This window comes from Oryza brachyantha, chromosome 2 (assembly GCF_000231095.2).
Source record: "Oryza brachyantha chromosome 2, ObraRS2, whole genome shotgun sequence".
Taxonomy (NCBI): Eukaryota; Viridiplantae; Streptophyta; class Magnoliopsida; order Poales; family Poaceae; genus Oryza; species Oryza brachyantha.
In genome coordinates, this window is record NC_023164.2 from 27,151,156 (window position 1) to 27,178,706 (window position 27,551).

Genomic DNA, 27,551 nt, shown 5'->3' on the forward strand with positions numbered 1-27,551 from the left:
GAGTAATACAGGGGCATAAACATCATTTTTCTACATTGTGTTAATTCCCATGCCCTGGAAATCTTTTTTTTTCGGGGGGAGCCCCGAAGATGGTTTTGGGATAAATCGGGCAAAAGAAAAGGAAAAAAGAGGTTCGCATAGGCCGGTGGGCCGGGGGTTATCATGGGCCGGCCCATACTTGGTCCAACCGACCTACACACACCCAACCCAACATACACAAGCGAGGCTGAGGCACATCTCCTCCTCTCCTCTCCTCTCCTCGCGCTCCTCCACGCCGACCGCCATGGCCGCCGCCGCCGAGGTCGACGCGGCCCCCGACCTCCCCAACGGATCCTCCGCCGCCGAAAAGAAGAAGTCGCGCGAGAGCGACCGCCGCCGGCGCCGCCGCAAGCAGAAGAAGAACAAGGCCGCCTCCAACGCCGCAGATGCCGATGCGGCCGGGGACGAGGAGGAGAAGCCTGATGTCAAACCCCAGGTACAGGGAGCAAGCACCTCTTGCTCTTAGGGTTTTGGGGTTCATGATCCCCCCCCTCTCTTTTCCTTGTTGCTTGTTCGTTCTGACCTAGGAACCGTGCTTGCCGCAGGTGGAGGTTGAAGTGGAGTACGTGCCGGAGCAGGCCGACCTGGACGACGGCCTTCTCGCCGACTTCAAGAGCATCTTCGAAAAATTCACCTTCAAGGACTCCTCTGCTGCCGACGAGGTATAAGATTCCTCTCTCACGCTGCAAGTTTGCCTTCCCTGTGGAGAAATTGACACGTCGATTGGTATTTTCTGGTAGGACGATGAGAAGAAAGATGAGGCTGGCACTGATGCAGCAAAGAAGGCTGCAGGATCTGACTCGGATGATGATGAGCAAGGCACACTGCAGAAGAAGGAAGGGGGCATATCCAACAAGCAAAAGAAGGTTTGTTCTTCAAATTTCCCTGTTTTTGATGGCATGTTACATTTTGTTTATTTGCGACTCGTCTTAAGCTGGTGTTTTCTTTCTGGTTTAAAGCTACAAAGGAGGATGAAGATTGCAGAATTGAAACAGATATGCAATAGACCTGATGTTGTCGAGGTAAACCACCCCTTTTGTAGTTATAACATGGTTAACTGGTAGTGGTTTGGCTGCTTGACGCACCTATATCTGTTTTGTGTTTTATAAAAGCGTAGTATGTTGTAATTGTTCATCTAGGGTTTAACTGCTAGCGACTCCCAGTGCACTAAGACCTATCCTCAGTCTGAGGATAGTCCAGACATGTCCAAAGATGTATGAATTACATCATTTTTAGCTTATAAGATTAAAACTACTACTCAATTCTTGAACGTTTCAGTACATTAACCATTAGCTGTGCATGGGGCACTCTTATAATGTCCATGATCCCTAATGCCGGGCATCTTTCTTTCTTTTTGTATTTTAATTTTATTGCCCATGCGAAGTATGTGCCACACATATCTGCATTGATCTGCACAAGTTCCCTAGCAATTTTGGCAAGTGTCTTGATGGTGTCCACACCTCTACCAGTGTTACTTTGTTGGCAGTGCAAACATAAATATTATATGATCTTATTGAGAAAAATGAAGCAGTGAAAGTGACATCAATAAATTATTTCTATGTAAATTTGTTGATTGATAACCTTTGTTTGAAACATTTGTTTTCTTCTTGCTAGGTCTGGGATGCAACGGCAACGGATCCCAAGTTACTTGTCTATCTGAAGTCCTACAGGAACACTGTACCTGTCCCGAGGCATTGGTGTCAAAAGCGGAAATTCTTGCAGGTTTGTGACTCACTTACCAACCTACCATCAGTGATGACCATGTTGTTTTGCATATTATTAATGAAAGAACAGTTTTTCTGCGCACCCCTAAAAATTTGCACAAAAGCTTAAGCATTATTGTTAGTACTAGAGTAGTAAGTAGTTACGACTGAGGCATTCGAAGCCATCATTTTGCTTCAAAGTTCACTTGTAGAAGTGTTGAATAGTTCTTCTGAGTCACTTCTGTTAGAGTTTGATGTGGAACCCTTACTCAAAAAATACACCGGATAGGGGTTGAGGGGACATAATGTTGATAAATTTACACCCCTCTTATACAGATATGCAATTCTTGCAGGGATGCTGTAACAACCTGGGAGCAAGGGCTTCGTGGTGCAGTGCTTGAGTGATTTGTATAGCATGAACTTTAAGTGTGTCACAGCTAGTTAATTCATGTGAGGCATTTTCTGAGAAAGAAATAGTAGTGTAGCTTGGGTCTATGTACTTTGTAGTTTGCACATATGGACTTGTCATTTTCTTGTGCTATTGCATATTTTTTTAACATGTCCAAAGTGTGAAACTGTACTCTGCATGGAGCATTGCCTTTATTTGTTTATTTCTCTTGTTGCCTGGATTTTATGTCACCTTATTGTTTTTTCAGGGTAAGCGAGGCATTGAGAAGCAACCTTTCCAACTCCCTGACTTCATCGCTGCAACTGGAATAGAAAAGATAAGACAGGTAACTTGATTATCTTGGTTCTTGAGGCTTTTCTTGGGACAAGATACCAGCTTACTTTAGGAGCTGTGTGATGCTTAAATTTTTATTTAAATCTCGTAACTTTTTCAGGCATATATTGAGAAGGAGGATAGTAAAAAATTGAAACAAAAGCAGCGGGAGCGTATGCAACCAAAAATGGGGAAGATGGATATAGACTATCAGGTAAATTTATTCCTAGAGACCATTTGATGATATCAACAGTTATTATGTAACCCCACACTTTTTTCTATGTTTTCCTTAAGCTCAGGTTCTAATTGTGTTGAATATTCCCTGTTTTTCTTTGTAAGACTGGTAGTCAGGTGTTATTAACTATTATAGTCCTAATGTCTGTGTGGCAGCATTACAGCACATAGTTTACCTTAAGCTCAAGATTTAGAGTACCATAACCATCTTCAAACCAAATTTAGAGTAATTTGTCTCGTATGTTTGGCCTGGGCTTGAGTTATCAACTCCTGACATGATTAATATGCAGGATAAATAAGTCTAACCTTGATTGTTGGTACAGGTCTTGCATGACGCCTTCTTCAAATATCAAACAAAGCCAAAATTGACTAGTCATGGTGACCTTTATTACGAAGGGAAAGAATTTGAGGTACTTCTACATTATCTTTCTTGCTGGTATATAGAAGAGGAATGGAGATAGATGATAATTGTCCACAAAATCCATATATCTGTGTTTTCACACGTTACTTACTGAGATGGTGCTTTGTATATATGATGGACTCAATAGGTCAAGCTTAGGGAAATGAAGCCAGGTATGCTGTCCCGAGAACTTAAAGAGGCCCTTGGTATGCCTGATGGCGCACCACCTCCATGGCTTATAAACATGCAGGTATTTTTCTAAACAGTTTTCATTATCTGGTGTTCTGGTTGAGAGCTTTTGATTGGTCAACTGATAATAATAAATTTTGGCAGAGATATGGTCCTCCACCCTCTTATCCTCAGCTGAAGATTCCTGGCTTAAATGCTCCAATTCCTCCTGGTGCTAGTTTCGGATATCGGCCTGGGGAATGGGGGAAACCTCCTGTTGATGAGGTATGCCACATGTCAGATACGCACCTGGGGGCTCTGAGTCTCTGACCTACTAAAATGCAGTCTTTTACGAACTTGCATATTTCTTCTCTTACATATTTTGTTCTTCTGAAACAGCATGGACGCCCCTTGTATGGAGATGTTTTTGGAGTCCTACAGCAGGATGAACCTAATTATGATGTATGTTTATTTTAATATTTTATTGTTTGCGCTAAGTACAAGAACTGACTGTTGTTCTGTTCTGTGTTGCAGGAGGAGCCTGTTGATCGCAGCAAGCACTGGGGAGACTTGGAGGAAGAAGAGGAGGAGGAAGAAGAGGAGGAGGAGGAAGAGGAAGAAGAACCAATGGAGGATGAAGAAATGGAAGAAGGCATGCAATCTGTTGACACCATCTCAAGGTGCTATATTAATTCTTTGATGCGTTGCTTAGTTTTAATTTCCCAAATAAGGAGCTAGGTATTGATGTTTGTTTTGCTGATAGCACTCCAACTGGTGTGGAAACACCTGATGTGATTGATCTTCGGAAGCTGCAAAGGAAAGAGCCTGAAAGGCAGACCGAGAAGCAACTGTACCAGGTGGGATTTGCCTTCATTTTTTTTTGTGTCATCTCAGGAGTAGCGTTATATTGGTTTATATCAGTCTATAACCAACTATTTTTGTCCTTTTTCATTGTAGGTTCTTGAGCAAAAAGAAGAAAGAATTGCCCCTGGGACGCTCTACGGATCAAGCCATACGTATGTTACACTAACAAATGCTAGTTACCTACCATCATTTTTTTTTGTGATACTAACAAATGCTAGTTACCTACCATCATTTTTTTTTGTGATAGTGCTCCATCCAATTTGACTGGATGAATAAACTTGTTTGGTATCATGTTGCTTTTGCAGGTATGTGGTTGGTGCACAGGATAAGGCTGGTCCTAAAAGGGTAGGTTTTGTAGTCCCTTGCGCTGTGTTTAGAAGTAGTAAATGAATGTCTTAGTCATTTTGGTTCTTGTCTGCAGGTGGATCTTCTCAAGAACCAGAAGTCTGATAAGGTGGATGTCACCATACAACCTGAGGAGCTGGAAGTTATGGATGATGTTTTGGCAGCCAAGTAAGATTTATGGTGTTGATGTATTGTCAAGTTAAAAAATGCCAACTGCTGCTAGTGGAAAATCCTAACACTTTATACCGTGGGCAGGTACGAAGAAGCGCGGGAGGAAGAAAAGCTGCGGAACCAGAAGGAAGATTTTAGTGACATGGTGGCGGAGGTACATTTCTCTTTATGATAAGCAGCAGCACATTTTGATGTTTTTATTCCGTGGGGGTGTGTTCGTTTTTATGGAGAAGATACTTATGCATGCATTTGCAGAACGCAAGCAAGAGGAAGAGGAAGCAGGAGAAGGATGGGAAATCAAAGAAGAAAGACTTCAAGTTCTAGACGTTGTTGCTCTTTGCTAGTGAGCAGATCCAAAGGGAGAGGATTCATGTTTGCATTCATCTGTTTTTAGATTGTCCTTGGCTTATAGATTAGATGAATGCGTTGCGTAGGCACGGCATGTACGAGTGTCCTTTTTATGTGTAGTATGCGTGTATGACTGATGGTTTCCCTTCCATATGATGATGATGATGTTCACTTCACTGGACATATTATCGACGTAAGAGGACAGAGTTTTGTTCTCTCTTGACATAAACATCATCTTGCTCGCATTTCTTTCCTTTATTTCTTTGATGGAGGGACAAAAGGCTCTTTTTTGTCTTCTCATTTCTTTCGTATTAAGAGAGAAAAGGGGGATGCAGGCTGAGCAAGCACTCTTCGCTAGTTGCTACTACTAACCGCCCTTCATTTTCTTTTTTTAAAAAAATCTGGATTAGTCAATATTCATGAGCAGCGGTGATAAGTTTGTCATATCCTTGGACATTTTTTTCTTTAAATTTTAAAGCATTTCGGTCCACACAAAACTGTTATAGAAAACGAATTTCATGTTGTAAACTAGTAGCTGCGCTGCAAGCTATAAATATAGAAATGGCTAATCTTGTCATAAAATTCCAGTGAGAGTTGTGGCCAGAGACGAACGAAGACGACGCCTGTGGAGTTTTGGCTCTCGTCCACTAGTAGTCAACCATTCTCACTCCACTCCACTCCCGCAGCCACAAGTAAGACGGGCGTCGTCGTCTTTGCCTTCTCCATCGCATTCGTTTTACTCGAAATCCAGGATTAGAATTAGAATGGATTCTTCCCATTGATTATCTTCCGTTTCACAAATCACACACAGATTCTGGAGTTTCTCCTCGCACTGCTGCGCTGCGCTATTAGGTAGGAGCATTGGCCACTTCTTCTTAGTTTCCTTCCCTTCGGTCGAGGATGGAGAAGGAGAAGAATGACAATCTTGAGGTCTTCCTCCAGGCTGCCACTCCACACCTGCGCTGGCGCTCCGCCTCCATCTTCATGGTTGATGTAATCGCCCGAGATTCAATAGATAGCTCCTATATATTGTTAAGATAGCCTTCCTTATCAGCAAATGATCATCTCCTTTTTGTATATGTCAAAGGAATGTTTCCAAGCACCCAGCAATGTTTGGCAGCTTGACAGCAAGAAAGACGAGGTCGACTACTTCACCCTCCAGGATCTCTGGGAGCATTACGCCGAAAGCAGCGTGTATGGCCTTGCTGTTCCTGCCCGTCTTGAATCTGGCAACACCACCATCACCCAGCATTTTGTTCCCTACTTATCTGCTCTTCAGTTATACACCACCAAGCCTCTTCTTGCTTCCTCCAGGTTTTGCTAATCTCTCTACTTCTATCCGTGTTGCCTGCCTCTGCCTGCACCATTGTTTTTACTGAACTGCAACTGTCGATCGATGTTGAATGAAATCGTGCAGAGGCAGTATGGCGAGCGAGACTGATTCCTGGAGTGATGGTAGTACGGGCGACAAGTTATCTAGGTCATGGGATGCTGCTTTGTCTGATGACGACTACTCAAGCCAGCATAGCTCCAGTTCATTATCTGCAAAGCAAGATGGACGCCTGAATTTTCAGTACATCGAGTGGAGCTCCCCCTACGAGAGAGTTCCACTAGCAGATAAGGTCTCACTCTTCTCTCTCTCTCTCTCTCTATGTATATATATATGATTAATATTAGTTTGATTCAGTTTTCAATCTGGTCAATGCAAACCTACCATTATACTGTAATAAGCTTTGATGTTTCTGCCGTGTTCGTTATTGGTTAGGTGGCAGAGCTGGCTCAACGCTATCCATGCTTGACTTCACTCAACAGTGCACAACTTTCACCCTCAAGCTGGATGTCTGTAGCATGGTATTTCTTGAATTTATACACCATTTTTGTCACCCCTCTGATTATTTCTATGAAGCTAGAAGATCACACGTTACCCTATTGCAGAGACCAGATGGGAGTTGAATAAAAATGAACACATACAGCTAGTTGACATATGTCTGACTTCTTCAACTTGTCAACCAATCTACAGGTACCCCATTTATCATATCCCTGCTAATAGAAACCTCAAGGGGTCATCTGCATGTTTTCTGACATACCATTCCCTCTCATCAGTTTTCCAAGGTACTCCATACACTCAGCTAAGCTACCTAATTAGCATCTATCATCAAGCCATTGTTAATCTGTGGCTGTGACATCTGAATATATTATTGACAATGTTTGTTAGCTGCTGTTCATGGTGGAAATTAATGGTTGCAGACAATGTTAGTGGCAGCAGCAGCAGGAGTGCTGGTGTTTCGCCGTTTGGGTTGGCGACGTACAGAGCGGAAGGGGAGCTATGGGCATCGGCGAGGAGCTCTCACCTCTACTGGGCAGCGTCTTCTTGGCTCAAGCAACTGCGAGCCTACCATCCCGACTTCATCTTCTTCACATCTCACCGGCCATCTGCGTTCTTACCCCCACGCTTACTCTGATGGTGCTACGTACATGCTGAACATTTTTGCAGGAGGAAATTGTTTTGTCTGCCACATTGCAAAATAAATTGAATCGAATGACATTTTGCATCCACTTCAGTTGTCTTGGCCAATCTCAAAATATATCGGGAGAGACTATATGATGAATAGAAGGCACGTTCGCAAACTCCGTTGCGAGATAATTTTCCTTCTTTTTTTCATGTGCACGTTTCCGAACGGTGAAATGATGTATTTTTTTAAAAAAAATATACGAAAGTTGTTTCAAAGAATCAAATTAATCTATTTTTAAGCTTGTAATAGATAATATTTAATTAAATTTACACTAGTGATTTTTCACGTTTTGCTTACGCTAATTAGCCAAACTACCATCGGCGTTTGCGAGTGAGCCCCGACTGTACGTGTGTTCGTAAGGATTAACGTGCATGTGTCGTAAACGTTCTTCCTCCATCCTCAAAATGTAATAATTTCTAGATTCAAATTTTATATCATAATATAAATATTTCTACACTAATTCAAATTATTTCGATCATTCTAATGATCCTAGAGGCTAGAATCAATCATACGCTTACCAATTGAATCTAATCAATTCAAAAGTTGACCACTAGAGTAACCAAAATAAAATCTGTTAACGTCTCCGTCATCTATGCTAAATAATTTAAAATTAATTATATTTTAAGACGGGTGCAGAATATTCCATCCCCTGTTTCCGGCAACAAAAAAAAACATAATATGATGCAGCAAGCAAAGACGAAGAATTGTGGGTCCTGTCAAACCCAGCGCGTGAAGAAGTCTCACCCCATCAAAATAACAAAAAAAAAAAGTCTCACCAGAAAAAAAGAAAGCTCAGGGAACGCAGGAACGGACAGGTGGGTCCCAGTCACGGCCACGTGGGACCCACACGCCATCGTGTAAAGTAAAAAGGAAAAGAGCGGAGGGCTCGCGTATCGGGTTCCCTTCCACTCCACCGTCTCCTTTTTACACTCCGGTCCTCCACAAAACGAACCAAATTACAACCAGGTCCTCGTCGCCGGCGCCGCCGTCCGTCCCCGGCGGCGCGATGGCTGTCGCCTTCCTGCTCGGCTTCCTCCTCGGCCTCCTGGCTCTGGCGGCGGCGGAGGCTGCCGCGCTCCTCTGGCTCCTCCGCCGCCTCCGCCGCCGGGACGCTGCCCCGCCGCCCGCGCAGGACGCCGATGAGCTCCCCGGCGAGCGCCCCTTCCCGTACGAGAAGCAGGTCGGGCTGCTTGTCCCTCGCCTCGCCTAGCTCCTCTCTCTCTCTCGCTTCGGTTCGATTCTATTTAGGGCGAATGCTACGACGTCCCTGGAACAGTAGCAGTTACTGTTCTGGAGCTTTGGAGCTGGGGGGATCAGCTCTCGATTTGATCTCTGGTTCGTATTTCACTTCTCGAACGCCAAGTATTACTAGGCGATGGTAGCTTGCTTCGAATGCTAGATTATTGGGTGGAGCAACCGACCAGCACCGTGCATTCATCTGCTATGTTTCTCTCCCCAATTGCTTGACTTCAACTAGAGAATCGGCGACGTTGGTTTGTGTCCAGACCGCGAGTTTTACATCCAGTTGTTTGACTTGTTTCCAAATGATAATATCAGAGTGCTAGTACTACATTTGTATTCTGTGGCTCTGATTATTCAACAACCCGGGGTTTTTCCGTTCTTATGAATTAAGCGGGGATCGTACTTTTCCCCCTTTTGTTGCCCAAACATTTGCTCTTAGGGTTCATGTATGCCATATATGTTGACATATTAAGTTCATGGTTGTTTATTGGTTTCAAATTCTAATGTGCTCCTGGTATTGGCCACTAGTTACTTTAGCCCCATAATTCTATCCCTTGGCATGCCCATCTGATACACCTGCTCACCTCAGTATATTTTTTTTTCTCCTTTATGGAAGCACCTGCATGTTCTCATCTTCATCACAAGTGTACATGTAGTACATTTTCAGATGGTCCTTCACTCAGCTTGATGAATTTTCAATGGATGAAATAGTAGGCATACATGCTGAAGAGACCCAAAATAACCTTGGTTATGATTACACCACAGCTGATACATGTCCACCATTGATCAATATATAGATGATCTGCTTTTATTTTGCTGAATGTGACATTTTTTCCTCTAACTTGCTTTCATCATTTTTTTCTGCATATTTTTGCGCTGCGTCTTTATGCTAGTTCTGTTGTACATCATGGATACTCAATATTGAGCTTATAGGGTCCACCGATATGTTTCAAGGAAAATAATACTTGCATTTTGGATAAAAGGGCTTAAATACCATTGCAGTCCAGAGCTCATCAAATTGCTTTGCGTACTAGATTTGCAATAGCATTTCGTCTAGGTGACCTCTTTAGGGCGTCCGATGTTTTTTAGTTACTAAGGATATATCATACTTAAACAGTTGCTGTATTTTTACAGGGCTTTCTGTGGATACTAGAGCCAGAAAAGACACCGAAAGCTAATACTGAGCGCTCTTCAATTGGAGGCCCTAAAGAAGCGAAGGACAAAAAGAATATCGTGGAAGTTTTCCCTTCAAAGAAGTCAGCTAAAATCAAAGGGCATTCACTTATTTTGTCTGGCCCTGATGGCTTCCAGACAACCATTAAGCTTCTGAATTGCACAGTATTTGCCGTCTCAGCATCAAGTATGCAATCACGCAAATGGTCAGTATTTGGTGCAGGCGAAAATAATTTTTTCCATCGTGATTTCATCATTTTTTTTACGGCTTCCAGTTGTACTCTTAGAATTTACAGTCAATTTGACCATATGTCATCATTTTCCAAATGAAATTTCAGAGGAACATTTGGTTGTAGCAATTCGTTGATTTGAAGGTAAATCGTGTGTTTATACATGTCACAAGTCGCGACCAGCTTACATGGATTTTATTTCCTGAAGGAACTCTTGTAGAGACGAAATGAACTTTACAAGACAGTTAGAAGTACTTGTCAAGCAACTTTCCGTTTCTGCACCTTTCATTCAGCTGTTTTACTTGCGCTTCTAGTTTTTTTTTCTGCTCTTATACTTCACTCAATGTGTAACTTAGTACTTTTGCTTAACTTTCAGGGCTAAAAGATATCCTATTAAACTGGAAAGCAAGGAATATCAAATTTATAATGGAAGCAAGGCATGCTATCTTTATGCTGAAACTTCCTGGGAGAAGGAATCATGGTGTAAAGCACTTCGCCTTGCAGCTACTGCTGACAAGGAGAAATTGAGTTGGCATGCCAATCTGAGCAAGGAGTTCTGTAATTACATATCATCATTAAATTCTGAATACCCATGTTTCCTAAAGCCTGCAGTATTTTCTGGTGAGGACCATGAGGTTATAGACAGGACAATAAAGACTGATGGGTCTTCCAAGGTCCGTCTTTTCCTCAAAAAGCTCGCAAAGAAGGCATCTACAAAGGTTCCGCTAGAGGGTAAGACAAGTTCAGGATCATCTGCACAAGGAGAAAGAAAGATGCTGGATAAATTACGCAGTTATCAGGGCACACCGTTTATTGAAGGATTAATTGGTTCACAAGATGACAAGTCCAATAGCAGTTCATCACAGGACACAGTGAAACCCAGTCCCCCAACTCCTGCTTTGAGCCAAACTGGACAGCCTTCAGCTTTTCCTGATGTTAATGCAGATGATAGAATTGCAGATGAAGGTACACTTTGTTGGAACCTTTTGTCTTCACGGTTGTTTTTTGATGCTAAAATGAGCGATGAGATAAACAAGGCCATCAAAGCACGCATTCAGGTTAGATATACTGCTTACATTTTAAAAAGTAATCTGCTCTTATCTTTATTTTTTAATTCGTTGATTTTTATTTGGCTAGCGAACATTATCAAGTATGAGGACCCCAGCTTATGTTGGTGACATCACACTTGCTGACTTCCGCCTTGGAAACCTTCCACCTTATGTACACGCAATGAGAGTACTTCCACTTGATTTGAATGAGTTATGGGCTTTTGAAGTTGATTTTGAATATTCTAGTGGAATACTATTGCACATTGAAACAAGACTTGAGGTTCAAGAACCAGAGTTACAGAAGGACATAATGAAAAGCAACTTTGGTACAGACTCAAATGGAGAGGTTGAATCAGATCTTCTCGAGAGTATTGAACAATACGGTAACCAATTTAGAGACCCTCAAAAATCAGTTTCCTCAGTTGAAGAAAAAGATGAAACAGGTTTGTTTCAATTTCTTATATGCATTTACCTGTTTATTTCATTTGTTTCTTGGATTATTGTTGTCCTACCAATGAATACACTACAACGATAACATTTAAAAATCCAATCAGTTATGATCCTACACTGGCATCACCAGCATGTTGTTTTCCTGTTAGTTTGTGTACGCTTGTACTGATTTGAGGTATGCATTGTTAGGATTAAGGATAGATGGTTTATCAACCCTTTGGTTAAGAGTCTTGTATATTGAGGATGTTTTCCTGTGTCCTGTTGGAAAATTATGGTACCTTTATACCATGTTAGGACTCTGATGCATCAAGATATGTTTAGTGATCCAGACCTTGTGATCTTTTGTATCAGATGGTAATCAGCCCAAGAGCACTGGATGGACATCAACTTATATAACAAGGTGGAAAAATATAGTGCATTCCATAGCAGATCATGTCTCACAGGTTTACTTCTCGCCTTTTGACCTTCATACATGTGTTTTCTATGTGTTTCTGATGCATATCACACGTCATTCCTGTATTTGATAAGTTGCTCTTAAAAAAATGTAACAATAGCCTTGTTACACCATCTGCTGGTGAAATCGTACATATAACTTATTTCAAAAGATTAAAATTATGAAGATTTTTCTCTTTCAAAGAAAATGAAGATTTCATCGGTGATTTGAAGATTTTTTTTCCTTGCACAGGTGCCGCTTTCTCTGGCGATAAAAATTTCATCTGTTCGAGGTGTCCTGCGTGTGCATGTGAAACCTCCTCCTTCTGATCAACTCTGGTATGGGTTTACATCAATGCCTGATTTAGAATGGGACATCGAATCTTCTATTGGTGATAGGAAAATTACCAACAGTCACATTGGTTCGCTTATCGGCAACAGATTCAAGGTACTGAACACATCCCATCCTCTTCTGAGATTGTTATTTCTCTTCTAATCTATATGTTGTATTCTCACACCTTACTGCTGCTCAGGCTTCACTCCGTGACAGTTTGGTGCTTCCAAATTGTGAAAGTATTCCCATACCATTTATGTTGGCAGAAAAGGATGACTGGGTACCTCGCAAGGATGCACCTTTTATTTGGCTGAACCGTGAGCCCACTGAGACCAGAAGCCACGCTGCAACCGTTACGCCAACCCAGCCTGAGGAAGTTACTCTGAAGGATGATGCTAGTAACAAAATTGCGGCTCCAAGTTTGGGCAATTCGTCAGCAAGAAGTGAGGAAGCACTTGAAACAGCAACACCCATTGAGGAACCAAGCCAAATGCCTGTGGTGGCAGCAGATGCATCGCATGAGCTGAGGAAGTCTCCCTTGGCTCCAGCTGGTGAAGCGTCCCCTTCCAGTCCTGACACAATTGATGAGTTGAGGAGGCCATTGCTGATCACAGAAAAGATTCAGGAAGAGGATTCTGACAGCAGAATGGGATCTCCCTCTGCCCCGTACACATCTCTGAGGGGGATAGTGCCTGCAGGGGAGCAGGCTGGAGACGAGTCGAAGCGAAAAGGCGGTAGGCGGGCTCGGATGATGGACTTTGGGAAGAAGATGGGAGACAAGCTTGAGGAGAAGAGGCGGCACATTGAAGAGAAGGGGCGGCATATCGTGGAGAAGATGCGTGAGAATGCCAGGACCAACAGCTTCGAGAGATCAATGACTGGTAGCAGCACTAGCAATAGCTAGCTAGTTCAAACTTTGGAGATCACTTGTGCTAAATTTTCCTCTTGATTCCAATGTATAGGTAGCTACCTGGACGGAGTGCATGCATGATTTAATTTTTGATGTGAAATTGCAGAGAGAGAAAAAACTGTATCTGTGTACCATTAGCATTGCAGGTGACATGACAAGTCTGCATGCATGGACCGAACCAGCGCGAACTGGGCCATCGACCGGTTCAGTGAGCATTCCAACAATGGTGAATTGTGAATTTGTAGATGCAAGAGATGTTGTGCCAGGTACATGAACATGTTGCCCATGTTCTGCCGCGACATACAGGAGTTATTCGAGAAACGATGTGAACTTGCTCATGATTTTGCAACTGTTTGATCTAGTTGCTACCATACGTTCTGCTGCACTGTTGGATTCAGTTCTAAACTTGTAACACGGCCTAGAAGAAAATTATTTACATTCATGGGAACATCATAATCCAGGCACAAACTTGGGTCAGTCCAAAAAATCTTCTAACACTATATGGGTTGGAGAGTCCCGAGAGTACATATGAAGGCCTCCGTCGCATAAACATTGCAAATCACTCGGTACTGCTATATCTTGAAGTGTTTGTATCCGTAATCAGAGTTCGTCATCCCCTCTTCCCAGTCGCCCATCTTTTTGCCACCAAATACCACTTGTTTGATGCCCAGATGCCTGAAGGTTTGTCAAAGCCATAATCACAGAACAAGCTAATTACAACTCGCGGATTTTTTTTTTTATAAAAATAAACAACTCGTAACGTGCATGATGGGCAATAAAGGACAAAGTAGAAGTGTGTTTTGTAACATATCAGGAACACGCATGTGACAAATTGGCATGTTTACAGGGTGCCAGAAATTTCAGTCGACACAGGTGTACCACTCTTCTCTTACTGTGGTATCACACTCTCACAATTCAAGTAAAACACATGGTGGTTCAGTTAAGGTTCAAGTTTTATCTCCACAATTTAAATTGAAGATTATAGGTTAGACTTGAAGCTATAGCCCTACTATTTTGAATGGTTTAGAGAAAGATGGCTTACTCTGAGCTTAACTGTGTAAGACAGTTGAGTAATACATCCAATCCAAGATAATCTGATGTCCCAAGGTCCACCCTGGATAATTAGTAAATTTTTAGTACTGTACAAAACCGTAACACAATTTCCAAACTACTAAGGTTTTCAATTCTCACCAAACTCTGCCCCAATTGTCTTGGAATTCGACATCACCGATATCATGGAAAGATGAAGGCATCACCCCAGAAGCTTGATCAGAATCATATGAAGGGTCATAGTCCAGCATTGAATTGGCTAGCTGAAATTGCAAATCAGTTTGCATAGACATACACACCAGGGTTCTTATATATAATTATGTAAGCAATTGATAAAGAAGCGACACCAAAAAAGACATGTTTACTAATGACATTATGCAGATGGGTAGCTTAAGTTGGTATAAAAGCTATTGACTCGGCCATGTGACTGAGTTGGCAACACAAGAAGGTATGTTCTAGACTTGATTCGATAGAGTCTCAGGCTCAGTAGTTGGTTTGGCAATATGATAGTTGACGCAGGATCCCATGAGATAAAGAGAATGAGCTACCCTCCACCTATCGCAGATAAATCATCAAAAACATTTGATCATTGCACCTTCCAATATTTGAACAGATCTAACCTGCAAATTTGAAGAGTTGTAAGCTCCTAATCTTCCCATGACATACCAAGCCTGAATCACCTGTTGAAAATAGCTGCTGTTAAGAAAGGGTGCTTGCTTTCTGAATAACGAGAATTAAAGGGAACAGAAATACAATGTCACTTTACACCGCCAAGAAGATCAACATCCCGATCTGTTGGTTCTCCAAAGAGTTCAAACCAAATGAAAGAATTTAGTGGGTTGAAGCTGCAACAGCAAAATGATAAGTGGAATTCAGTCAGTGTTGATGTCAAGTGACTATTTTGAACTAAGAATAATTACAGAAATTATTTACAGCTATAAGGAAAATGAAACATAGACTAAACCTAGGCTCCAAAATTGAACACTGCCATTAAAGGTTTTCAGTAAGGGATCCATCAAATCCAGATGGAATTCAAACTCACTCTCGGAAGCTAACTTTAAAAGCAACAATAGACCCAGTCTTGGATTTGTTGAATTGCATCCTGCCTTTCTTGCGCACCCTTTCTTGGATCTGCCACCAGTGCCCATGAGTAAATGTACTATTACTACGAGTACAAAAGATAGAATTTTGACGCGGTGAAGACACCCGTAAAGAAAGAAAGAAGGAAAGAAAAAAGTCTCAAAATCGAGACGCACCCTTTGCTTCATGAGCTCTGGGTTCCCGATGCTATCACCCAGAATGGCACGAAGCTCGTCGTCATCCTTGCAGGCATTCTCCAGAACCCTGTAATTGCACAGCAGTGCATTAGCATGGATGATGCAGGAGATCGACTTGAGCTTGTTGGGAGGCAAATTAATCCAAGTAGCAGAGTATAAAGCTAGAGGATAAAAGGAAGGAAGGAGGGGGGGGGGGGGGGTGCAGTGCCTGGCCCAGCCGGGGTAGGTGTGGTCTTGCTCGTGCTGACGGCGGCGGCGGTCCTCCCGCACCTTGGCGAGGCGGCGCTCCCTCGCCGTGGTGCCGGACGCGGCGGCGGCATTGTCGGAGGCAGCTGTGGCGGTAAGGCGGCGGAAGCGGAGGCGAGGAGGAGGCGGGACCGGGGTGACGAGGAGGCATAGTAGGGGCTTAGGTAATGGCGGCATCATTGCTGCTGCGAGTGCGGGAGTCGCCGGTCCCCTTTGCTTATCCTCTCGGCTTGGGCCGGACTGATAATCTGGTGGGCCGTCGATGTGGCCCATCTAGACACACGGCCCAATAGAAGGGGTCTTGAGCGAAACCTCGCAGCAAACCAAGTAACAACTCATTCCAATTTACAAGGCACCTGAAAACAATTTTAAATACATGGGTTGATGACAGCATCATACTAACTAGCATCAACTGCGAAACAATTGGTACAGACCCTCAGCTACATTAGCATGGTATCGGAGAAGAATTTTCTTGCTATCAAAAAATTTATATAATTATTAATTATTTTGTTATGATTTGATTTATTATTAAAATAACTTTAAGTCTAACTTATAATTTTTTATATTTGCACAAAGATTTAAAAAAGATAAACAGTCAAACGTAGAACCAAAAGTCAACGGCGTCAAATAAAAATACCATATGAAGTATCTAAATAAAACATTTATATACGTGTTTATAGTGATTTAAAAGCTAAAACTAAAAAAATAAGGTATAATGAAAATCTCAAAATGAACTCCAAATTTTACAGTTGAAAATTCAAATTTTGGCTTATAAGCATAAGCAAAAGACAAAAGAGGAGTGTGCTTACCTTTCAAATCGCTCGCTGCAAAACAATCGAAGAACCAGGAGCACCGAAATGATTAAATTTCCTGGATTTCATTAAAGAACAACAAAGGAATCAGGCGCACAGGAGAAGTTTTACCATCTATGACTAGGCCGAGAAGACCTGCTGATTTGATCCTCCTGCGAGCACCGAATTTAGAAAGTTCGTTCGTCACCTCTGGCATTATTCTTCTTGCAATCAAATTAGCAGATGAGCCATGAATGAATCATGCTGAGTGATGGTGCACCACCTGCTTGGCCTAATCAGGTGTAGTGCCTCAGGGGTAGCCATGAAAGTTAAGTCCTCAACGCAGCCAGGCGTTCGGTTGGCCTCCTTGTGAGGCCGTCACCTAGCGGCTGAAGAGGCGGCTCTCCTCCGAAGCTCTTAGGCACTCGCAATCCAGGTGCAAACACAGCAACTTATACTACGGTCCTGGGTAATCCGATCGCACCAGCATGATTTGGTTGGAATTGAAGCACTCCATCACCTGCAAGTTTGCCGCTTTATTTATCTGTGAAAAAAGAAAAAAAACAGTTTAAAGCAGCAAAACATGGAACAGAAACCTGAATAATTGATTGACCGAATAATCAATCAGACAAAAAACTGGTCTAATACGTGTACAGGCAGGCATGAAAGTATTGATAATTAAGGTGATACAAGAAAGATGGTATTACTCATATAAATAAAACTAAAAATGCCACGCAGGCATTGATTGAAATCAAACCACTAGCAAGCAATAGCAATTTGTCCTACCTACACAGCACAATAGCACAACACATCAAATAGAAGTACTGGATAAGAACCGAGATTCAAGAACAAGCAGTTTAAAGATGGAAACTTACCAAGTAAAAGAATACAGTGCCACCTGTAGCAGACAGCAGAGATAAATGGTGCAAAGGGAAATAAAGGAAGGGGGTGTACAACAAAGAAACTGAATATGCTAACTAAATTGCGGTGATTTAGTCAATTAATCGACATCAAACAACCAAAGTGCAAGACCCCTCCTCGCATTCTAGACTGCAGAATTTGAAGATTTCATCCTTGCTTGGTGCATCGTTTTGTATACACTCTTAGTGATTAGACCTCTCTCAATGGCGTGAACCCAGAGCATATTAAGCGATTCCTTCTCATCAGCATAAGAGGTACACATACAGTTGTAAATCTGGGGTGTTATGTGCAATTGCTTCCTCGCCATCTCATTCAAGGTATCCAAAGCAGCACCTGACTTTCCGGCAGCCAAATATGCACATGCAAGTGTAGCATAAATAAGACAGTCAACTTCTAGGCCTTGGCCTAGCATTTCATTGAACACCTTCCCGGCAAGATCAATAAACCCTTTCTTGCATAGCCTTCGGATAAGAGACCTATATACTGCTTTATCTGGTGGAAAACCTCTTTTCGTAAGTTCATCCGGAATGGCTAGAAGTGCAATTGCATTATTCTTCTTGCAGAAACCATCCACAATCCATGACAACACACTATAATTGGGTGAAAATCCTGCATACAAGAAAAAAGAACACAAGATATACCAAACATCACTAGAAAATACTGATATGAATAGATAACTGATAAAAGAGAGTCAAATATGCTGGAATTACTCAATATGCATTATTAAGTCTTCATGATGTACTAATAATCCAATATAGGATTGGTAAATTGTAAATATTTAGAGTACCTGCACCCATCATCTCAAACAAGGTTTCCTTGGCTTCATCCAGCTGATTGGCCTTACAGAATCCATGGATAAGAGCCTTGTAAGTGAAATGATCCAACTGCAGCCCAGACTCCATCATCTGTCTTTTCACCTTGCATGCTGAGGTCATGTCCCCCCTCTTGCAGTAAGCGTTGATCAGCGTGTTGCAAGTTACATGATCAGCCTGCACCTTGGTCTCATCCATCTCATTAAGCAACACATTGACCTCCTTCATCTTACCATCTTCACATAGCTTCCTGAGAATCGCATTGTATGTTGCGACGCCTGGTAGCATCCCCATTGTCTCCATCTCCTCTCGCAGCCTGATGGCCTCCCCCAAATCACCTGCTCGGCAGTACCCATCAACAAGCGTGGTGTATGTCACATGGTCCGGTGCCACCCCTGCTGCCGTCATCTCCCTAAGCAGCTGAGCTGCCTCCTTCACCCTGCCCTCCTTAGACAAGCCATGGATGAAGGAGTTCCATGTGACAACATCAGCCTTGACCCCCTCATTCTCCATCCGCTCCCGAACGCACATGGCCTCATACTGCATTCCCTTCCTGCAGTAGAGCGCGATCATGGTGTTGAAGGAGAACCTATCAAGAGGCACACCGGCGGCATCCATCCTCGTCATGAGAGACTCAGCAAGCGCGGCGTCCCCGGACTTCAAGCACACGTGCAGCATGGCGTTGTAGACGTGCGTGTTCATGGCAACCCCGGACCGCGTCATGTCGTCGAACACCTTGCGGGCGGTGGCAGTCATCCGGGACCTCGCCAGCGCGGTGAGGAGCGCGGAGCAGGCGTGCGGATCGGGGACGATCGAGCGCGCGCGCATGTGGTCGAAGAGCCGGACGGCATCGTGCGGGCGGGCGGACTGGGAGAGGACGAGGAGGAGCCAGCTGGGGATGTGGGGGTCGGCGTCGGCGAGGAGGGAGGGGAGGAGGAGCGGGGAGGAGAGCGGGTGGCGGAGGGAGAGGTCGTGGAGGAGGGAGCGGGCGGAGGGGTGGTGGCGCGGGTGGGGGGCGAGGAGGCGGAGGAGGGCGAGGGAGGCGTCGAGCGGGTGGGGCGGAGGCAGGGAGCGGAAGAAGGCGAGTGCGGCGGAGGGGAGCGGAGAGAGGCGGTGGAGCACGGCGGCGAGGAGGGAGGGTGAGGCGGCGAGCAGGTGGAGGTGGTCCTGCGTTAATGTGGATTTGATGAGTGCGGCGCAGACGGCCTCGGTGCCGGCGGGAGGCGGCGGCGCCATCAGCGGGAATCACCTCTCTTCAGTCATATGTACCAGTATCTGGTATTCTGGTGACGAGGGAGATGTATAACAGGCGTGCATTATGCGTATTCGCGCGGTGAAGACGAGCGATTTGCTTTTTTTTTCGCGCGTATGTATTCGTTCTGCTTCATATGATAATAAGACTTTTTAGTCATTAGATTAGATTAATGTGTTCCACGTTATATACAAACCCAAAAAATTGGTCTATTCGATTTTGCAAAATTTCACGAATAAATTGGAAACCATTTCTGTAAAACTCTTGTAAAATTCATATTTTCTGAATAAGCCCTAAACATTTAGTGCCAGTTTGTTTTTGAAACGAATGATATCCAATTGTTTGTGCAATAACATGTTAAATGGCATCCAGAACCCCAACCGAGGTGAAAGAATGATTATTTCAATATGGGGTTGTTTTTGTATATTCCTCCACATTACACTCTGACGCTACAATAATAGATAGTACAAGTATATTCCTGGTATTTTTGCTTTCCAAAAAAAAAACAATCAGTACAAGTATATTCCTGGTGTTTTTGCTTTCCAAAAAACAATTGTTTATATTTCATCCTTTTCCTGACCTTTACTCTCCAGGGTCCAGGCAGTTAGAAAGATGAATTCAATTCTACTCCGGTGATGTGATCAGTAGCAGCCCCAACGCAGCGATCAGAAGGTACTGCAACAACATCATATTATTTCAGACAAATAAAAAATTCCCTTCATATCGATGCAAGCTTAATTACAGTTGTATATACTCGCAATTTGCCTTCTACATTTTGAAGCATCTTAGTGCAAGTTACTACTACCTCTGTCCAGAAATAAGATTATTTTTCAGTTTATTGATACAATGTTTTAACTCGTCATCTTATTTAAATTTTTTTTGCAATTAATATTTTATTCTTACTAGATGATAAAACATGAATAATATTTTATGCGTGACTAATTTTTTTAAGTTTTTATACAATTTTTTAACTAAAACGAATGGTCAAACATTAGAACGGAAAAACGAAAAATAAAATTATTATGAAACGGAGATAGTACTTACTACTACTGCTAGATGGGCTGAAAGAGTAAGTGTGCATACCTTGATAACTGGTTTCTCAGTCATGACCAATGTAACCCAGCCAACTTTGGGTAGATAGCTGATGAAAGTAGAAAACAACAGTATATTTAGCCCATCAGCAAAGAAATGCACTACTCCAGTATGCAGCTAAAACCAAGGGAAAGATTTTACCCCACGGCTCGTCCCATGATGTGGTGTTGCTGAAGCCAGAGCTGCCCATTTGTGTAAAGCATTCGGTCATCTTCATCATTGTTGTCACCTTATCAGTTAATCGTCAGTATAGTGCAGTACTATTCACTGTACAATTTCATGCTTATTACTCTGTCGAACAAAACAGATGACCTAAATTAGGAGATCAAACTGTAGACAGGACACAGAGAATACCTTTTGTGAGGACATCAACTTGGGCAGAATCTCGCCTTTCGTGAACCTACAAGGAGATGTAATTAAGCACAAGAACTCCAGACATAACACCTGTGATTAAATATAACATAGAGCTGGTTGGTGTGAAGATTACAGAGCTTAACCACCTCAATCACACGATGGACAATTGGAATTTCACGGCCCTACAAACCAAACAGGCAAAAATTGCAATAAGTTAGTTTTTGCAAACACATTGTTTGCGAAATAAGCAGGGGATGAAACCGATTCCTTCCTTGGTGATTCAGAAGTTATTTTTATGGATCCCTAGGACTTACGTCATTGTAAACAACTATTTCTCCAGTGCGTATAGGGTCTTTGGTCATGTGTAGAAACAGGATATCACCCTGTCAAACAAACAGATCAACAATCGGTAGGACAGATGATAGGAGTAATTACTGTACTGGCTGCATAATGGAACTGACCCTTTCAAATCCAGGCTCCATGCTTTCAGATAGAACCACCACTACTGGTGATTCACTCCCCGTCATGACAACCAATCCTTTCCATATGATCAATGCAGAGGTGATAACCATCCCTGCCACGTAGGAGGAACAGATTAAACGTACCCAATTTACTCGCCAAACCAGTAGATAATTATCGCAATTCCAATGCGATTGCTCAATGGGAAAGAAAAAATAGAGCGGTAATACGCTCAAATATTGATAACTTACTGAAAAAGAAATCGTCAACCTAAAACTATACACAAGAACTGAGTGTCGTAATGGGTCGAAGTGATGAGAACTAATCCTAAATTGGATAAGGATTAACGCACATGACAGGTCAAGATCTCATATAGTAAGCAATTAATCGAACAGCAAGCTGTACCCATGTCGAGCTAGAAAAGAAAGAAAAAAAAAAGAAAGAAAGGAAAAGGAAGGCGTGGGTTGTTACCAAGGGTGAAGATCTGGAGGAGCGCGTGGCGGATCCGGATCGGCTCGACGACCATGAACTCCATCTCTTTATGCAGTATTACCTCTCACAGCCTCAGCCTCACAGGCACGGAGCTCGATCGAGGGGAGTAGAAGAGAGACGAGACGAGACGACGCGGACTCGCCGAGGGGGAGAGGAGAGAAAGGTCAGAGAGACACGCGCAGTCTGACTCGACTGGATGGGCCCATCTCATCCGAGCCGACGTGGCGGCACCTTCAGTATGGGCCGGCCCATCAGTGCAGGTGCGGAATACCGGATTGTCCTCGGTGAAGCCTAGCCCACTACTATACAATATGAAAATTCTTTAGCAAACTTGTATATTTCTATATTTCTAACCAGTAAAATTCCAATGCAGCTGCACAAATTAGTGCAGATTATTATATAAATTTGTAACAAACTTTGATTGTATTCCTTCCGGTTCTATAATACTTATTGTTTTGGACCAGACTAAGATAACTTTAACTATACATGATTTTTAAAATATTTACTTTAGAAATATGACAAAATAATAGATTGACCTTAAAGGTTGATTCAATAAGTTCATATATTGTTGATATTTCTATGAATATTTTAATGAAAATAGTTATCAAATATGCCTTTTGAAAACGCTGTGCTTGTGCAAAACATATTAAAACGGCTATTTAGCGAACGCTCGTTATTTTCCTTTTTACATTATGACCTCTTTTTTTTTCAAAAGTTTATACATGTAATGTTTGTACCATAAATATTTATACGTATTCGGCTCTAATTCGAACTATGGTTCGATTTCCAATTTAAAATCTTTATATATACATGTTAAAAAAAATATATGTGTAAAGTTTATATATTTAAAGTTTATACATGTAAAATTCATATGCTTAAAGTTTATACATATTAGTTAAATAGAGTTTTCATGCATTGGCCTACACGTGAATGTTCGCTAAATAGACCCACTCGACGGCTGGTCCGTGCCCGCGATTCCGTGGATGTTAAAGGAAGAAGAGGTCATGGAAGAGAAGAAGCTCAAGGGCAATTCCCTCCAGGATGGTATCATGACGTGTTGCCCCTCTCGAGATAGCAAATCCAAATATCAGAATATGGCATTTTGGCGAAATCGCTCTCAGATGAGATGAATCTTTCATGTCCTTGCAACAATGCAAGTGCAACCTACCCATATAAATGAATGATGTGCATATATACATAAGATATATATATACGACAGTAGCTCAGAAGATTACATGCGATAGAGTCCTGTAGCTCAGAAGAAGATGGCTAGCTCTACACACACAAGACTTGCAATGTCCGGCCTTAGTCTGCAAGAGCGAGGAGAGGAAGGCGATACTCCTCGGGTTTGAGAGCGACGGCGAAGTCCGGCAGCGCCGGCACGCCGCTACTCTCATGGATCATCCTGTCGCTGGTGTAGAGGTCCTTATTGATCCGAACTTTGCACGACGACTCCTTCTGGATCTTCTCATGGAGGTACCTCATCGACCCCCACACAGGAGGGCATCTGGACGCACGGGTAGGTAGCAAATTAAATTCAGAAACCAAAAAAAAAAAAAAAAGAGTTCAGTTAATTTGTTATTGCAGATTCTCTTGAGCTTGTTTGTTAGTCACTGCAGTAGCAGTGCACACACAACACTGCTCATCTGAATATCTATCTGGATATATAAGTCGTGAGGTGAGTCCACCTTGAAACAGGAGACGCTGCATGGAAGGCCTCACAGGCAGCTCTGCTCTCCTCGAGGAACTCCTCTGCTGATTGCAACGCTGCCACCGCCGTCCTGTGACATTTCTCACTGTTTCCTTCATCAATGATAAGTCCATGATAGTAGTATGCTGCAGCCTGTAGTAGCATCCATATATGTTAAGCTTTTTTTTTCCTTCAGTTATTATGTACCTATTTACTTCTTCTTCTTCTACTCCTCCTAATTAATTATGCATAAAACTTATGGTGTAAATTACCAAATTTAAGACAATACTCTCAATAAATACCAAAAATTTGCTTGCTTGTACAGCAACCCGTGCTAGATGTTAATTCGGCTTTTCTTTTTTTATCATAGGACAGTCATTATTTGTACATACAAAACCATCTTAATTTAGTAGTAATATACTGTTTCAGAGCCTGTGTTTTACGTACTTTTGCTTCTGTGTGCTTCCATGTAACAAAGAGCCTGTGCTTTTCGGCCCAGCCATCAAGTAGGGGCAGGTCTGAAATGCTTTCATGCGCCTGAAAATGAAATAAAGAAAATTCAATGAACAGATAAAATAAGAGTGGTTATCCGAAAAAAAAAGGATTGATTCTCTATTTGCATTGCAAGAGCATTTGTCGCTTGATTAGTAACTCCTGATAGACTGCTAGAGTGCTAGGTAGAACTTTATGTGAACATGACTGATTTTCCCTTACTGACTGCAAGCTACATTCAGCAATGTGCAGGAGAGGAACAGTTAAAACAAAGATAAGGTGAAAAAAAAAGATGCTTCCCAGTGCTACATATGTCTTTGTCAGCTATTAGTCAATAACAGTATAACTTGAAACAGATGGCTGCCAAAGATAATCACAAGTACCTGCTGCCAGCACTTGACCATCTCACATGCCAGCCTCCTCTTCACTGCCAGGGTAGCCTTTGGACTGTCAATTGCCAATCCAAGTTGAACATCAATTGCCTGACAGTACACGAAGCCGTATGACATGGACATTTTCGTCAGGATGCACTTCCAGATGTTGTTCAGACATTAAAAAATAACACAGAACTAACATCCACGCAAAGCTATGCATTTGGATTATAAATATTATGATAATCAGAGAAAGTGGACATTTCAACTGCTAATTACATGACTCATGTGATTTCTAGCTGTTTTGAAGAAAGATTCACCCCAAAAAAAAACCAAAAAAGGAAGCAGAGCGAGAAACGTTTTACTTGACCAAGAGCTTGCATGCAGATAGCTTTCAGAATTCCTTCAGCCAAGTCCACAGGAAGACCTTTCCTACACAAAATGGCAGTCAGCAACAATAATAACTCCTGTCCAACCTGCACTAACTACAAAAATGGAACTCTGTTCGTCTAGCAATGACAAGGCAAGCACACCACCTTTTTTCAGGCGACATCTTAGGTAGAACGTGCTGGATAGCACACTCCAAGTACCCAGCTGCCTTGAGAAATATTTCTACTGAAGCTCGTTTGTTTTCTGAAAAGTAAAAGAGATGCCTTGAGGAAAAATTCAGAAGTGACCATCACTGGTTCTGCAACAGCGAGGACTATCAGTGGTGATCATGGTACAGACCTTCAGATACCTTAGCATGGTATCCCTCAATGGATGTCTTTGGAACAAGCAGAGAATTTGCTTGGGACAAACGCAGCAGAGCCATCAAGTGTAGAACCGATAGCACCTCATACCAAGCACTAGGCATTGACGTGTCCTACCAACAACACAAGTACATGATTAATTAATAAACTAATTACTTTCTTACAGAAGAATGCAACAGTACAACAGCATGCAGACCTCTGCATCATCCTCTTGGTTCATCCATGCAAACTGTATCTTGTCTTCCAACTCGCTCCCTGCAAAAGAATTGAAGAACCAGGAGGAGTCCTGGATCTCATTAAGAACAATTCAAGAACCAGGTGCAGAAGATTCGTTTTACCATCTTTTACAAGGGCAAGAAGAGTAGGCAAGTAATCCTCCAAGGTCTGCAGAAGATCAGCTGACTTAGACCCCCCTGCAAGAACGAAATTCAGACAGTTAGTTTCATCAGCTCTGAAATCACTCCTCTTGTTGTCATCAGATTAGCAGCAGATGATGAGACAAGGATGGACCATGCTGAGTGATACTGATCCTCCAGCTGGGCTTGGTCATGTATAGTGCCTCTTGAGCAGCCATGGCAACTATCCGGTTCCTCAACGCAGCCAGGCGCTCGGTGAGCCTCCTTGGGAGGCCGTCACCTAGCGGCAGCTCCTCCGAGATCTCAGGAACTCGCAATCCGGGCACGAACACGGCCACCTCGCCTATGCTCCCGGGTCTTCTTCTGATCGCACCGGCATCGTTTGGCTTGGAACTGAAACACCCCATCTCCTCCTGCAGGTTTTGCAGCTTAATTTGCAGCTTATACGTGGAACAAGAACATGAATATATACTTTGGTTGGCTGAAAAAATCGATCAGACATTCAGACATGACAAAACTGAAGAAGGTAAGACGTGTACAAGAAAGATAGTGCTCCTTTCAGTAAAACTAAAAAAATGGCAGGCAGCCATTGATGAATGATGATCGTATCCTATGCCTTCCTTTGCAGTCTAGAAGCAGATAAAAAAAATAACAATCTGTCAAGAATCCAGAAGCCAGGTAAGCTCTAGACTGCAAACGAAGGCATAGGATCATCGGTTATAAATAAATGATGAACACAACACAGCAAAGCAAAGACTGAAATTTCACCAAGTCAGAAATACAGGTTTGCCACCTCCTGCAGTGATCTGAGATGAACGATGCAAAGTGAAATGGGGGAGAAGGTACACGAAAGAAATTGAATATGCGAAGTAAACCGCGGTGATTTAGTCAATTAAGTGCCAACCAACAGAGGGAAGCTTTTTAAGTGAGTCACGAGCATGGCATCCACATCAAACAACCAAAGTGGCTGCAAAGCTCACATGCCCGACCACCATGCGTCAACGATCTTGCAACTAGAATTCACGCTTTCCTAACTCATGCATGAATCATTCATCAATTGAGTCTCTTTTTTTTTCACATCTTTACATTTCTCAGTAAAAAGTACTAGTAAGAAAGAAACTACTAGCACCTATTGTCCAGGACAGTTTGACTGTGTCCAGCACAAATCAGGCTCCATCTATTGGCCACAAAAGAATTGCATTTTTGCCTCTGCTTCTTCCAAGTTCTCATGAAACAAGTCACTCAATGCAAGACCCAATCAAGAAATCATTTTTAAAAAAATGACAGTGAAATCCCATGCCACCTCTTATAAGAATTTAAGAGACCAAAGTAATTAGTGACAACAGCGAAGCAGTGAGAACCAAATCGGATTGGATCAGCGAAAAGCATGACAAGTTCAAATCGAATGGCCAGATATGGAATTGGAGGAGTTGCTTACCTTGTGAAGCGAAACCCTGAAAAAGAAGTGAACAGGTGGGTTTGGTGTTGGAAGGGAAATGGCGCCGAAGCTTGAAAGGGCTCTCCCGGTTTTAAAGAGCGAAAGCTGATGAGCCTAACATGTGGGTCCCCCCCTCCATCTTAATCCATTTTCATCTTATTAAGAAACTATCACTGGCACAACCTGTTCCTTGGGAAACAAAATACTCTTCACTGACACTGAGAATCACATATAGTCTGCATACTTTCTGAAGAAGGCAAACACGCACATCGGTTTCTTGTTCAGATCTAACCCAACAGCATAGCATATATAATCGCTGCCCACTGGAATTTGGAGTAGAAATAGCCGCAAGTCACCAACGCAAGCGTGATCATGTGTAG

General features: G+C 42.6%; 8 protein-coding genes across 14 annotated transcripts; 3 read left to right on the top strand and 5 right to left on the bottom strand.

The window, feature by feature from the left end:
• The first annotated feature begins 239 nt into the window (after nucleotides 1-239).
• Nucleotides 240-5,222, top strand: LOC102703013 (splicing factor 3B subunit 2). The gene is made up of 18 exons (XM_006649128.3): nucleotides 240-475; nucleotides 585-701; nucleotides 780-905; nucleotides 999-1,061; nucleotides 1,654-1,761; nucleotides 2,399-2,476; nucleotides 2,585-2,677; nucleotides 3,021-3,107; nucleotides 3,246-3,347; nucleotides 3,431-3,550; nucleotides 3,665-3,727; nucleotides 3,800-3,945; nucleotides 4,029-4,122; nucleotides 4,223-4,281; nucleotides 4,435-4,474; nucleotides 4,551-4,642; nucleotides 4,730-4,799; nucleotides 4,901-5,222. The coding sequence occupies exons 1-18, from the start codon at nucleotides 284-286 to the stop codon at nucleotides 4,967-4,969; spliced, it is 1,719 nt and encodes a 572-aa protein (XP_006649191.2). The 5' UTR covers nucleotides 240-283; the 3' UTR covers nucleotides 4,970-5,222.
• A 374-nt stretch (nucleotides 5,223-5,596) lies between these two features.
• Nucleotides 5,597-7,543, top strand: LOC102703286. Of its 2 annotated transcripts, XM_040521289.1 has the most exons (7): nucleotides 5,597-5,685; nucleotides 5,805-5,986; nucleotides 6,081-6,307; nucleotides 6,411-6,615; nucleotides 6,759-6,844; nucleotides 7,014-7,105; nucleotides 7,241-7,543. In XM_040521289.1, the coding sequence occupies exons 2-7, from the start codon at nucleotides 5,894-5,896 to the stop codon at nucleotides 7,453-7,455; spliced, it is 918 nt and encodes a 305-aa protein (XP_040377223.1). In that variant the 5' UTR covers nucleotides 5,597-5,685; nucleotides 5,805-5,893; the 3' UTR covers nucleotides 7,456-7,543. The 2 variants fall into 2 exon arrangements, with proteins under 2 accessions (XP_040377223.1, XP_015689158.1); XM_015833672.2 differs by having other exon boundaries at nucleotides 5,651-5,986.
• Nucleotides 7,544-8,414: 871 nt separating this feature from the next.
• On the top strand, nucleotides 8,415-13,595 carry LOC102703561 (testis-expressed protein 2-like). Its single transcript, XM_006649130.3, has 7 exons — nucleotides 8,415-8,686; nucleotides 9,883-10,127; nucleotides 10,528-11,209; nucleotides 11,289-11,643; nucleotides 12,002-12,093; nucleotides 12,336-12,530; nucleotides 12,616-13,595. The coding sequence occupies exons 1-7, from the start codon at nucleotides 8,513-8,515 to the stop codon at nucleotides 13,318-13,320; spliced, it is 2,448 nt and encodes an 815-aa protein (XP_006649193.1). The 5' UTR covers nucleotides 8,415-8,512; the 3' UTR covers nucleotides 13,321-13,595.
• Nucleotides 13,574-15,217, bottom strand: LOC121053219. The gene is made up of 5 exons (XM_040520460.1): nucleotides 15,130-15,217; nucleotides 14,997-15,056; nucleotides 14,518-14,639; nucleotides 14,369-14,440; nucleotides 13,574-14,001 (listed from the first exon to the last, which is right to left on the bottom strand). The coding sequence occupies exons 2-5, from the start codon at nucleotides 15,033-15,035 to the stop codon at nucleotides 13,899-13,901; spliced, it is 336 nt and encodes a 111-aa protein (XP_040376394.1). The 5' UTR covers nucleotides 15,036-15,056; nucleotides 15,130-15,217; the 3' UTR covers nucleotides 13,574-13,898.
• Nucleotides 15,134-16,079, bottom strand: LOC102708412. Its single transcript, XM_006648098.3, has 4 exons — nucleotides 15,862-16,079; nucleotides 15,633-15,720; nucleotides 15,419-15,507; nucleotides 15,134-15,221 (listed from the first exon to the last, which is right to left on the bottom strand). The coding sequence occupies exons 1-4, from the start codon at nucleotides 16,077-16,079 to the stop codon at nucleotides 15,134-15,136; spliced, it is 483 nt and encodes a 160-aa protein (XP_006648161.3).
• On the bottom strand, nucleotides 15,995-19,675 carry LOC102703846 (pentatricopeptide repeat-containing protein At5g38730). Of its 4 annotated transcripts, XM_040520458.1 has the most exons (6): nucleotides 18,399-19,675; nucleotides 17,566-18,220; nucleotides 16,974-17,234; nucleotides 16,823-16,863; nucleotides 16,709-16,723; nucleotides 15,995-16,255 (listed from the first exon to the last, which is right to left on the bottom strand). In XM_040520458.1, the coding sequence occupies exons 1-2, from the start codon at nucleotides 19,657-19,659 to the stop codon at nucleotides 17,736-17,738; spliced, it is 1,746 nt and encodes a 581-aa protein (XP_040376392.1). In that variant the 5' UTR covers nucleotides 19,660-19,675; the 3' UTR covers nucleotides 15,995-16,255; nucleotides 16,709-16,723; nucleotides 16,823-16,863; nucleotides 16,974-17,234; nucleotides 17,566-17,735. The 4 variants fall into 4 exon arrangements, with proteins under 4 accessions (XP_040376392.1, XP_040376393.1, XP_040376390.1 ...); XM_040520459.1 differs by lacking the exon at nucleotides 16,823-16,863 and having other exon boundaries at nucleotides 16,709-16,769; nucleotides 16,899-17,234; XM_040520456.1 differs by having other exon boundaries at nucleotides 16,823-17,234.
• A 362-nt stretch (nucleotides 19,676-20,037) lies between these two features.
• LOC102708690 (signal peptidase complex catalytic subunit SEC11C-like) lies at nucleotides 20,038-22,214 on the bottom strand. 2 transcript variants are annotated; one of them, XM_006648100.2, is made up of 8 exons: nucleotides 22,052-22,214; nucleotides 21,583-21,695; nucleotides 21,436-21,504; nucleotides 21,268-21,303; nucleotides 21,122-21,167; nucleotides 20,909-20,978; nucleotides 20,759-20,816; nucleotides 20,038-20,350 (listed from the first exon to the last, which is right to left on the bottom strand). In XM_006648100.2, the coding sequence occupies exons 1-8, from the start codon at nucleotides 22,113-22,115 to the stop codon at nucleotides 20,300-20,302; spliced, it is 507 nt and encodes a 168-aa protein (XP_006648163.1). In that variant the 5' UTR covers nucleotides 22,116-22,214; the 3' UTR covers nucleotides 20,038-20,299. The 2 variants fall into 2 exon arrangements, with proteins under 2 accessions (XP_006648163.1, XP_006648162.1); XM_006648099.2 differs by having other exon boundaries at nucleotides 20,909-20,996.
• A 960-nt stretch (nucleotides 22,215-23,174) lies between these two features.
• On the bottom strand, nucleotides 23,175-27,274 carry LOC102704126. Of its 2 annotated transcripts, none has more exons than XM_006649132.3 (11): nucleotides 27,172-27,274; nucleotides 25,888-26,146; nucleotides 25,716-25,790; nucleotides 25,574-25,632; nucleotides 25,355-25,490; nucleotides 25,162-25,258; nucleotides 24,991-25,057; nucleotides 24,638-24,736; nucleotides 24,210-24,299; nucleotides 23,761-23,915; nucleotides 23,175-23,579 (listed from the first exon to the last, which is right to left on the bottom strand). In XM_006649132.3, exons 2-11 carry the CDS (start codon nucleotides 26,138-26,140, stop codon nucleotides 23,378-23,380), a joined length of 1,233 nt encoding a protein of 410 aa, XP_006649195.1. In that variant the 5' UTR covers nucleotides 26,141-26,146; nucleotides 27,172-27,274; the 3' UTR covers nucleotides 23,175-23,377. The 2 variants fall into 2 exon arrangements, with proteins under 2 accessions (XP_006649195.1, XP_015689100.1); XM_015833614.1 differs by lacking the exon at nucleotides 27,172-27,274 and adding an exon at nucleotides 26,502-26,568.
• Nucleotides 27,275-27,551: the final 277 nt, after the last annotated feature.